The sequence below is a fragment of the Gopherus flavomarginatus genome, chromosome 7, assembly GCF_025201925.1.
Source record: "Gopherus flavomarginatus isolate rGopFla2 chromosome 7, rGopFla2.mat.asm, whole genome shotgun sequence".
Taxonomy (NCBI): Eukaryota; Metazoa; Chordata; order Testudines; family Testudinidae; genus Gopherus; species Gopherus flavomarginatus.
The window spans coordinates 8,093,546-8,105,823 of NC_066623.1; the positions used below are offsets into that span (position 1 = coordinate 8,093,546).

A 12,278-nucleotide genomic window follows, 5' to 3' on the forward strand; every position below is an offset into this window, starting at 1 on the left:
GGGACCTGAGAGACGGGCTATGGAAACCGCCCAGTGGAGTGCGCGGGCCGGTGACTGTCGCGAGTTAGCATAGAGAGAACGAGAGTTGTCGCAGGGGGCAGCCGCCATCTTAGACGGGGCTGCTGGTGCGCGTGAGGGAAGCCTGCCCCTCTCCTCCCTCCCAGTAAGCCGCTGTCCGTGTCGGTCACGCGGCCATTTCACAGCACGGCCTGTAGCGAAAAAAACGCGCGCTGCGCGGCTCGGTTCCAATGTGGGGGGGCGCTGAAAACCCCCATCCCTCCATTAACTCCCCCTCATGCGGTGGGTGCGTGGGAGGGCGCTGCCTACCCCATTAACCCTTCCTGATGGGGGGCAGGGGGTGCCCCTCTCTCCCATTAGTCCTCCCTCTCTTACATAGTGTGTGGGGGGGATGCTGCCTAGCCCCACTAATCCTCTTCATTGTCCAGTGTGAGTGGGCGCGCTGCCTGCTCCTCTCTCTCCTATGTCAATGGGGGTGTTGCATGCACCCCCATTAAGTCCCCTCCCGCACCAGATTCATGTGGGAGCGGTACCTACCTGCCACGTCCCGACTTCCAGCCGTGACCCCCTCATTCCCAGGAGCGTGCAACTGCCTACCTGCGACAGTCTCCCTCCTTCACTCCCCAGCCAGCAACACCCCTGCTCTGGACAGCGTGGAGAAAACCACCTCACCATGTGGTACTTTGGGGATAACAAACGTCACAGGGGTGAGAAGGATTATTGTTTATGCCACACCTAAAATGCTCAGAGCTAAACACAAATGTAAAAATAGGAAATCCATTTAAGGCATCATCAACAACCAGATCCATTTCAGCTCACAGAGCAGCTCTTATTACCACCATTGAAATAAAATACACATGCTGGTGAATCACAACACGCTCCTTCCCAACAGACAGCACAATGCATGCATCAGATTCCTCAAAAATCACACTCAAATGCACATGCTGAACTCTGATGTCAGATGTTTTTAGGTAACAGATTTTGGATCTATATGATTAATCTTGCTGAGATTGCAGGAAAACTCGTGTTTGAGAAAGATTTTTAGGAACCTGATGCATATATAGTGTCTGGCTGCACAATAGAAGTGAAAAGAAAGTTGACCTGTGGAGGTGAGGAATGAATGGCTTTGTTTAGGTGTTATGTTTCAGCAGTAATGCATTTTTATTTAAGTTGTTGGGATAGTTTCCTAGATCTGAGTTTGTATTGAAAGGAAATATACTTTTGTAACTGTAACTAAGACTTAGTTTACATCCAAAATTACATTGCTTTAGCTAAAAGTGTAATTTTAAATGGATTTAATTAAGGTGGTGCAATTTTGTGCATGGGCACTTTGAAATAGATTTAAACCTGACATGTTGGCTGAGTTGCACCTGTAACAATGCAAATTAAACAAAGAGGTCACTTTTCAACTGATATAAAAATGTCTGTGTTGGGATTTGCATCAATTTAAATTGTTTTTAAAAATTATTTAAGTTAAACTAGTGCAGCTTCTGTGTTTAGACAAACCTTCAGTTAATATTTGTGTGTGTGTATACATGATAAAAATTATATTTAAACATGAAGGTTGCAAAGTCAAGCATGCAAGAGCTAAGAAATGCCAGAAATCAAGTTGCTTGTGCAACCGTAAGTTGACCCTCTTTTGCATATGCATTGTGATACAGTCCAGTTATATTACTGGATCACACATTGTTTCCTCAGGACCCCTGCCTTATTCAGTGCACAGGACAGATGGTTTTCACTGAATGAGCAGCTATTCAATATTTTGTTTTAGCCTCATTGTGTGGTCCTGTGCCTTGTTTACTGCACACCATTCAAACTCTGCGGTGAATACAGAATTAGTTTCCTCACAGGCATTCTGTAATACTCATCACTATAGTATTGGCAGGGCCAGATTAATGCACAGGCAAACTAGGCCCAAATTCATGGAGGAGCCCAAAATGGGGTCAAATTTGCAACCTGGCATACAGGGTCCAAGTGCCACTCAGGGCAGGTCTACACTACAGCAGGGATTGACGTGCTGAGATCGATCCACTGGCAGTCGATTTAGAGGTCTAGTAAAGACATGCCAAATCGACTGCAGATCACTCTGCAGTCACCCCCTGTACTCTACCCCTGATGAGAAGAGTAAGGTAAGTCGACGGGAGAAAATCTCCCGTCAACCCCCCGCAGTAACTCGACTTAAGGTACATCGACTCCAGCCACGTTATTCACATAGCTGGAGTTGCGTAGCATAGGTCGACTTACCGTGGTAGTGTAGACATAGATTCAGGTTTGGCCCAGCTACCTCTCGATCATGATGGAGGGGGCAGCCGGGCCAAATTTGAGCGAGCGGCATTGAGACCCCATTTCCTAGGTTGCAATGCTACTCGCTTAAATTGGGCCTGGCTGCTCCACTGTCATGGTGAGCAGTGCCCCAAGCAGCTGGAGGATAAACAGATGGTCCTGGTAGATCTACAGCATTGCCAGCCTGGCCATGGAGAGTGTATTGTACAGTTGTTTGCTGCAATTCATGTTATAAGGTAAGGACCCAGAAGTGCATGTTTGCCTATGGCCCAGTAATGGGTTAATCTGATTCTGGGAATCAGAGTGCTTCACAGAGAAGGAACAGTCAGTTGCACACATACAAAAATGGGAAATGATTGCCTACGAAGGTGAAAGGGATCTGGGGGTCATAGTGGATCACAATCACAAGCTAAATATTAGTCAACTATGTAACACTATTGCAAAAAAAAGCAGATATTCTGAGATATATTAGCAGGAGTGTTGTAAACAAGACATGAGAAGTAATTCTGCTCTACTCTGCGCTGATTAGGCCTCAGCTGGAGTATTGTGTACAATTCTGGGTGCCACATTTCAGGAAAGATGTGGACAAATTGGAGAAGATCTCGAGAAGAGCAACAAAAATGATTAACGGTCTAGAAACCATGACCTATGAGGGAAGAGAAAAAATTGGGTTGGTTTAATCTGGAGAAAAGATGACTGAGAGAGGACATATAATTTGCAAGTATATAAAAGGCTGTTGCAAGGAGGAGAGAGAAAAATTATTCTCCTTAACCTCTGAGGAAAGGACAAGCAGCAATGGACAAACTGCAGCAAAGAGCAGTTTAAGTTGGACATTAGGAAAAACTTAACTGTCAGGGTAGTTAAGCACTGGAATAAATTGCCTAGGGAGGTTATGGAACCTCCATCACTGGAGATTTTTAAGAGCAGGTTAGACCTGTCAGGGATGGTCTAGATAATACTTAGTCCTGCCATGAGTGCAGGGGATAGGACTAGATCACCTCTCGAGGTCCTGTCCAGTCCTATGATTCTATGATTTGTGAATTTATACTCAAAACATCTCTGTGAAGCTAGGTGGTTTTGTTATCCTCATTTCACAAATGGGAAGCTGTGACCAAGAAAGAGTCCATTAATTTCAGGGCCCAATTTGAGATGCCTGTTTTTTTTTTGTTTTTTTTTACAGCGAACGGTAACATTTTATATTTATACTTTCAATTGCCTTAACTATGAAAGCATCATTTCTCTTCTTGCAATCGCTTCCTCATTCACTACACACTGTGTGACTTCTGCAACAAATGAGGCAGGGGTCCTACAGATGAGTCTCCTTCACTGCACACAACCCTGGTTCCTCCCTAGAGCAAGTTCATGCTGTGCACTGAACAAGGCATGGATCCTGCTAAGCCAGTCAGCCTGCTGTCTCTCTCTTTCACCCCCCCACATAAAAAAAAAAGGAAAAGGAAAAGCCTGGCACTTGTTCCCTTTGCATGGGATTCAGGCAGCTTCCTCCTCCTGTGCTTGGGTGACAATACGGGGGCATTGAGAGCACAGGAGAAAGTCTCATGGTGGCTCTCCATGTGTGTCTGGCACCACAATAGCCATGAGGAGCAATTGGAGGGAAAATCCTCATCAGCCGTGCTGGCTTGGCTGTAGCATACGCTGGTGGAGATAAATAAATTATCCAAAGATTCTATCTGTCAAACTCTTACAAGTCTTTGACCATGTGTGAAGTGTGATTTTTCAAAGGCTTGTAATTAATTAAGTATGGGCAGTTTTTCAGGGGGACAGCAAAAAGTATATCCCTGACACCAGAATAAGGGCCAAATTTCAAGGCCTTGCTCCCATGGATGGGAGTGCTACGGCTTCTCAGATTTGTAATTTTTTTTTTTTTTTAAACATGGACTATAAGCCCCTGTTTTTTCCCAACCATGTTCTCCAAAATGGATGAACCATTTTTGCTAAAGTTCCTCCAAAATGTTTCAGCCTGAAGCAGAGACCTGGCATGGGAAATGTCAACCCAAATGGTTAAAGTTTGCAAAGTTACAAGCAACTGAAAACAGAGTCTTATAAAGGGACGTGCTGGGCAACCTTAACTATAGGCAGTGCTACCAGCCCCATCTGTAATATTTATAGAGTGCCAGTTTGTATAGCACTGTAACAGAGATAATGTACCAAAATAAACAGGAACCTGCCTCAAGTGACTAACAGAAGTTGGCCCAATAAAAGATACCATCTCATCCAGCCTTGTCTCAAACTAAAAACACACAGGATAGCACGATTGGGTTACAGCCAGAATGGGGTATAGAATAATTTACATACACTACACATTTTTAGAGGTACTTTTCAATTAATAGTTCTTGTTTTGTTTGAAGTTTTAAACCTGAGCTGTTTGAGTTACACTGGGTAAGCAAAAAAAAAAAATCAACACAAAGGTATCCCATCCCCTTGTTTAGCTTAACAAAAGCAACCAGAAAAGTTTCTGACCAAAATCTTTTAAAAAGTTTGGAATGACAGAGAAAGGGAGTTTAAAATGAAAGTACATTCTCTTACAACAATGGAATGAAACAAATAACTGCACAGCAATAGACCTCAGTCCGAAGGTGGGTTATCAAATGTTATTTACACTCGAGCTGAGTAACATACCAGTAAACTTCTCTTTTTAGGATTTTATAAATAAACCCAAATACAGGTTGCAAGAGTAAATTTGACTATTGTTCTTTGCACTTCTGAAGCATCAAAATATCTAGTCTATTGCCTCCTGTCCCTTCTGATCTAGCTATGAATGGCCCTGGAAGTATTAAACAGATAGCCAAATTCAGAACTGGTATAAATGAGAAACTCCATTAGCCCAAGGTCACTGGAGGACAAACCTAATTTACTGTAGTAACTACTAAGCATTTAATTACTGCGTTTTCTATTTATTTGCATGTTCTAAATATCCTCAGGATGGTATAAAAAAGCAAACTATTTGCCTCATATCATGACAATGGAATTCACCTCTCACAATGAGCCAAGTAAGTAATTTGATGCAGCTACAAAGTACCCAGTTTACTAAACAAAACCAATAGATATCAAATTGTGTAAATTATGTATTTTAAGATCTCCAATGGGCTTTTTAAAAAAAAAAGGAAATTAAAACTAGATTAAAATAAGAGTTAATTACCAAAGAATCCCACAAAAGCAAGGAGTCATAGAATTTAAGGTCAGAAGGGACCATCAGATCATCTTGTCTGATCTGTATTTCACAGGCCACCAACACCTGAAGTTAGGCCAGGTCCACACTACAGCGTTAAATCGATTTAAACAGCGTTAAATTGATTTAACGCTGTACCAGTCCACACTACAAGGCACTTACAATCGATTTTAAGGGGTCTTAAAATCGATTTCTGTACTCCAGCTAAACAAAAGGAGTAACCCTAAAATCGATATTACTAAATCGATTTAGGGTTAGTGTGGACGGAAATCGAAGTTATTGGTCCCCTTCTTTTACTGAGCTACCCAGAGTGCACCGCTCCGGAAATCGATGGTAGCCTGGGACCATGGACGCACACCACCGAAGTAATGTGCCCTAGTGTGGACGCGTAAAATCGATTTTATAAAATCTGTTTTATAAAATCGATTTTATTAATTTCGATTTTACTCTGTAGTGTGGACGTGGCCTTAGACTGAAGTATTTACAGCCTACAGGAAACTAACCTATTATGTGCCACAGGCAAACAGTAAGAGGGACTGAGGTGTACCAATTCCCAGGGCCTCTCAAAGGCAGGGAACTGATTCAGATGTACCCAGATGATCCTGGCAAGTAGCCCACACCCCATGCAGCAGATTAAGGCAACCCCCGCCCCTAAACATCACTTCTCAAAGAAAGAAATCAGATTAGTTATGGGACTGTCTACCTTTGGTAAAATCATGTTGTATGTTTGCCTCCATGAATTTAATTATTCTTTCCTTCACAATTTGCTCTAAAACCTTGCATACTACTAAGATCAGATTGACTGGTCTATAATTGCCTGGATCACTTCCCCTCCCTCACCCCTTTCTTAAATATACATTTTACAGATATATGGTAGTATCCCCAAATAGACAGAATTATTAAAAATCCTTGCTATCTGATTAGCAATCTCCTATGCCAATTCTTTCAGTATTCTAGGTGCATTCAGCTCTATGTTTTTCTTCAACCTCAGATATGGTAATATTTCTATACACTTTCCATATCCCAGTCCAGCCCTGGGGTTTTAGGACAGACCCTAACACTATCCTAACAGAACCTCTTTCACGAGCCTTCTCTAATGATTTTGACCCAAATAGATTCAGTTTTGTTCATACTATCACTTTGTAGTTCTTTATAGTTTACTAGATCATTGATGTACAAAGCTACCCCCCACCACCTTTACCTTTATTTCTGACTCTCCTAAACAGCATATATCCTTCATTTTTTCCTCCAATCATGAGTGCTATTTCACAATGTTTCTGTAGTCACTGTAATGTCTGGTTCGACCATCTGCATCAGTAATTCCAGTTCCTCCATTTTATTGGCAAGACTTATTGCATTCATATACAAGGATATGAGTTTCCTTCAGACCTCACCCAGTTTTCCAGCTGGAAATGCAGAGACATTAAAAATGTCACATCTTTGTATATTGCCAAATCAATCATGGGCACTTGCTCCCCAGGCAGCAAATCTGTGAAGACTTCAAATTTGTGTGTCTGAATTTTACAGGAGCTGTAGGGCTGCCACACTTTAATACTATGGAGGCATTGCTTTAATTTCATTACACTGCTCTCTAGTAGTGGCATATACAATTTTAACAACTACACACATATTCAGCAATTCACTTAATATGCATGGGATCATATACATGCATCAAAAGGAATAATTTTATAGCTTTGATTGGTTATTTACAGTCCTTTGTGCCTCTCAGAGGATCGCCACACGCTTTACCAAAATATCACTATTATACAGATGGGGAAACTAAGGCACAGGGAGGTTAGAGGGACATTCAACTTTCAGTGTTTATTATTTTTGCAAGTAAAATCTGATTATTGAAAAACTAGAGGAAAATTCTAGTCTGTTTTTCAGTTTACTGTGCACTTGACAGCACTTTATGTATTCATGTTTACTGTTTCCCCTGTATAGTCAGTTCACTCTGTGCACACTGAAAGGGAAGGGAAGATATTCAAAAAAAGCTAAATGTGATTGTAAAGCTATAAAAACTGGCAAAGTAACATAGGGGCAGCTGTATTGCCTGAAGTCACTTAACACATTTTGAAAATGATTAGATTTCAAGTTGATGTTTTGAAGTGACTTTTCCAGGGTTATGCAGGAATTCAGTCAGGAACACACTATACTATGTGTGTGTGGAGGGTGGGTGTGCACAGATTTGAGAGCAGAGGAAATAATAATATATGGCTTTCCCCTTCCCACTGAGAAAGTTGCTCAGCCACCTCTGCAGCACCATTCACTCCCTTTCCCCTCCACTAGACCTTGTGAAGGGTGCTCCAAATAGGGTGGGAAAGGCTGGAATGGTGGTGGTGGGTAAAATGGGGCAGGAATGCATATCATTTCCCATCTGGCCTTGTGAAAATTCTGAAGAATTTCCAGTGCAGCCTGGGAATTTATTCTTTCTCCCCATGGAGCTCCCATCTAATTGGGGAAATCCCCTTTCTGGGATGGGAGGCTGGGGTAGGTTTCAAAGGCCGCTTCACTGCAGCCAGGGACCAAAAGGGGTGTAGAAGAGGCAAGAGCTGCTGCAGGAACATGCAACTGCCACTGAAATGGCCATAGTCTTCTTCTGTCTCCCTTCCAGGAACTACAAATTTTCTAACCAGGCCATGCACCCTATACCACATGGGTTGGAGTGAGAGGGGCAAACTCACACCAGGCTCTCCCCAGTGGAATCATGCAGGGATGGGAGGAGAATTCCACAAGAGGATTCTTGTGGACTTTTCCTTCTCTTGGAGGGTTCAATCTGAGTCCAGGTCTAGTGGCTTGACATTATGCTATACTGAGATTTATTTGCTGATTAGAACTAGACATTCAGTTATTAGTTTTCTATATGCAGATCACTCCTGTGTTATATCTTCGTGAACATACACACACAGAGCATTGACTATCTTGTTGCTGCTACGCAGAAACATACCCTGCTACTCTTTTTTTCCACAGAAGCTTCATAAGGCATCTATTGAGTATGAGAAATGCCTTTGTTGTAAGACTCCCAGCTCCTGATCTTTGTGGAAGTAATTAAATATATAATATGAAATCAAACTACTTTAGAATATTTTGATCAGACCCAGTAACTTTTGCACTGTTCATTCAGATCTCTCTCTCTCTTTGTCCCTCCTCCCACAATTCCTCTTCTGCTTTTCTCTTCCTTTTCCCTTGTTTCCTTTTCTACCAATCCCTTCCTCTCTGGTTGTGTCAATAAAATGTTTGTCTTTAGGTGGGACCTGAACTGTGCTATGTCAGCTCACCTGGGGATAGAGCTTTCAGTAAGTACAATAGACCATGACACGCAATGAGAGGGTAACCGCAGAATCTGATACCTCAATATAGATCTTCCCTATAAAAGAGGGCCCCATTAGAGGATGTAGACAGAGCCATCATGTCCCGTCTTTCTCCCCCATGCCTGGCACTATTTAGTCTCCTTCAAGTTGATGTTGCATTTAGTCTGCAATGTTGGAAGACTCTTGTCTGGCATTTTTGGGAAGACTTACAAGAAACAGTTTAGCTAATGTATGCAGCAGTACACACTACATAGAAGGTGACATCCTAACCCTGCTGAAATCAGTGGCAAAACTCCCATAGACTTCAGTGGGGCCAGGATACACTGATTAAGCAGATTTAAGCCCCTAAAAGGACATTCATAAATGTTTGCTAATAAACCATCCAGTTTCTCTTAAGAATCTTTTTATACATTATAAATAATTGTAATATGTTATTAGATATTACAACTCTTTATTGCACAATTGCTTCCTGATGTTTCATTACTGTGTGTATATCAGAGAGACTGTGAAAGTCTTATGATTAGAAAACATATATAAAAGTTTACTTGTCCCAGTCAGCCCACCTCTAAGTAAGGAAAGAGACCATACTAGATACTGATGCAGTCATGCTACATCTAAGCCAAACTTTTCTGGGAAACAAAAATGTAATGCACAAAAATTAAAAGCCATCCTCCCCAAAATATAAAAAAGTTATGCTTTCCTTGATAATGTAAACGTTTGCTGAGATTTGTTCTCCAGGATCATAAGTACTTTGTAGAAATCATTACAGTATCCAAGGAGATAGTTTTTTTAATAAAATGCAAAGTAATAATAATGCATCTTTGACACTAAAACATGCCACTTGCAGGCTAACTAACTTATTTGTACAGGGTACAAGAAAGTTTACTGAATAAACATAACCATACTTGTTTTTGCTGTGTTGTCATTGCTGACTGGTTTGGGTACGAGTCCTACCAAAGCTGCAGACTTCAGAGCGTTGCCATAGCTCACTGCTAAGTTTTCTGAAGCTTTCTTGGCCAGTGAAAAGATGGGAGCAGACCATCCTGATTCTTCAACAGTTTTCTCTCTCCCCTCATTTTTTAACTCAGTTATATTAGGAATCAGGTTTCTGTCCATTATTTCAAAATCTTTCTGTTCCAGACCAGATGCATTGCAACTCTCTCCTTCAGCCATCTTTAAAATGTCATATGACACTAGTCATGAGCAATCGAGTGAAGCAGAAACTGTCTGCCCTGTCTTCCAACTTGCAGTTCATAGGAGTTGTATGAAAAAAAGGTGTGTTCTGAGTGATTGTACAACACCCACTTGCATGAGCAAACGTGTCAGATACCAAAACCTCTGTGATTGTGGACATTTTGCCTTGCATGCTTGAAATTATATACACAGCTATATATTTTCTGGTTACTGATTAATTACAACAAATGGTATCCCTTTAGGTATAGTGTAGTGGCTGTCCTTTTGATTTATTTCCAATTGTTATTTGTAGCAATTTGAAAAACCAAATGAATCCGCTGCATTTCTACACAATATTTTAAGTTAGCATTTTGCCAGAGTATATGAAAGTCACAGATTTTGTAGAATTTACAAACACACTCAACCTTTTGAGTCTGGATTGTCCTGCCTAAAAGTGGACCATCATAACCTGGAGAAGAGGGTTGATAAAGGTTTATTATATGGTTTTGAAAGTGAAGTATGCTCCCCTGCACCATCTACACGACAAAAACAGGCATATTTAAGCAGAGTTGGGAAACATGGCTGCAGCTTAGACACATTACAATGTGCCTGCCTGTGTGGACAAAAAGGATATGTTATAATCATGTTGGGGAATCAACCAACCTGATCCTGGTTAGAAAAATGTAACTTTACCAGGTATCTATAGATTAACATAGGGTGCCTTAACATGGCTGTAACATGCAGATTTCTGTCCAGCAACTATATAACATAGTTGGACTACAGCCGTTTAAACTTGTATTAAGCATAATTGGCTCACCTATTTCTAAACTGGCTATTTTTGTTGGATAGACTTTGGAAACATTTTGTTTGGTGGAGGATAAAAGGACAAGGAGGTAATTTGGGACATCTTGTTACCAACAAACCTGGTAGCAGAAGAAACATCTTTAAACTACAAGTCCCTCATCTTTTGTTTATTTATATATAGTTTCTACTCTCAAATATTTTTATTTGATTGCAGTATAGAGGTGCGAAGCTGCAAGGAGAGTTGCAGAAGTTTCCTTGAGAGAATGTATGTACAGCATACTTAATAGGTTTCAGAGTGGTAGCAGTGTTAGTCTGTATCAGTCTAATGAGATAAATCAATTAACAGCAGGATACCAAGGGAGGAAAAATAACTTTTGAAGGGGTAAGAGAGTGGCCCATTACAGAGAGTTGAAAGAAGGTGAGAGTAACAGTAGGGAGAAATTGGTATTGGGGAAATTAAGATTAGGTTTTGTAATGACCCACCTACTCCCAGTCTTTATTCAGGCCCAATGTGATGGTATCCAGTTATCTCATTAGACTGACCTCACACTTGGTAAAGCGACCCCCATCCTTTCATGTATTTATACCTGCACCTGTATTTTTCATGCCATGCATCTGATGAAGTGGGTCCTAGCCCACAAAAGCTTATGCCCAAATAAATTTGTTAGTCTCTAAGGTGCCACAAGGACTCCTCGTTGTTCATACTTAATAGATAACTTTAAACAAGACTGATAACAGTGGGGGAAGGGAAAGAAGATGGTCATCATGCCCTGTGTGAAGGGGAGTGTCTTTTTGAGCTGATTAACTTTTGTAAATTAGAAAGTTTGGGGGCAGACTGAGGCCCCTTTGTCCCAGGGAAATCTGTTAAAGGGATCTGACGGGAGGAGCCTGAGTTTCTGTTCAGTGACCCTGTGTGGTGAAATGCTAGAGTGGATAGCCTATGGTATTGGTGAAACAATACATCTTCTCCCTCCAGGACCAAACCCCTGCACAGATGCTTCCAAGAATGGGGATTATGGTGCCTTGGTGGTGGATGAACCTCCCCTTTCATTCAGAAGAGGGAGAGAGATATGTATGTAGATATAGGGAACACAGGAAGATACAGATTTGGGGCCAGACTAAGATTTTGTATTTAAACTACTGTTCTACTCTCAAGTATTCTCAGGCACTGTAAAAATGTAAAATTCCACAGTTAACTTATTTTCCACAAAACAGAGGGCTACTTCTGAGTGCCTGTGAAGGATAATAGAACCTATGAAAGCTGAAATCTCTTATTCACTCAGGATTTATTCAAACAGAATATAGGCTTTAACTGCTCAGCAGCAGAGCTACAACCATATGTTTTGCATGCCATCTAGTGGGTTGAAATGGTATTTGACACAATGCTCGTTTGTTTTTTATGGATACTAGAACAAAGGACAGTTGTTCTGTAATAATTGTATAGGCCCTAGTCCTACAATTGACAGCATGGCCAGGGCCCCATAGAGGAGCCACCTGGAGAG

At 41.3% G+C, this 12,278-nt stretch overlaps 2 protein-coding genes across 3 annotated transcripts in view; one reads left to right on the forward strand and one right to left on the reverse strand.

The window, feature by feature from the left end:
- Positions 1-10,017, reverse strand: part of RUFY1 (RUN and FYVE domain containing 1) — a 32,327-nt gene extending 22,310 nt beyond the window's left edge. The window contains exon 1 of one of the 2 annotated variants that reach the window (XM_050961537.1): positions 9,705-10,017. In XM_050961537.1, coding sequence (XP_050817494.1) covers positions 9,705-9,972 — 268 coding nt within the window. In that variant the 5' untranslated portion in view covers positions 9,973-10,017. Of the gene's footprint in view, positions 1-555; positions 647-9,704 lie in introns of those variants that run through there. The other variant, XM_050961538.1, reaches the window with a different exon arrangement.
- The window catches only part of ADAMTS2 (ADAM metallopeptidase with thrombospondin type 1 motif 2), a 399,572-nt gene continuing 387,932 nt past the window's right edge, over positions 639-12,278 (forward strand). The window contains exons 1-2 of the mRNA XM_050961509.1: positions 639-725; positions 5,241-5,309. Of these exons, the coding sequence (XP_050817466.1) occupies positions 692-725; positions 5,241-5,309 (103 nt within the window). The 5' untranslated portion in view covers positions 639-691. The remainder of the gene's footprint in view (positions 726-5,240; positions 5,310-12,278) is intronic.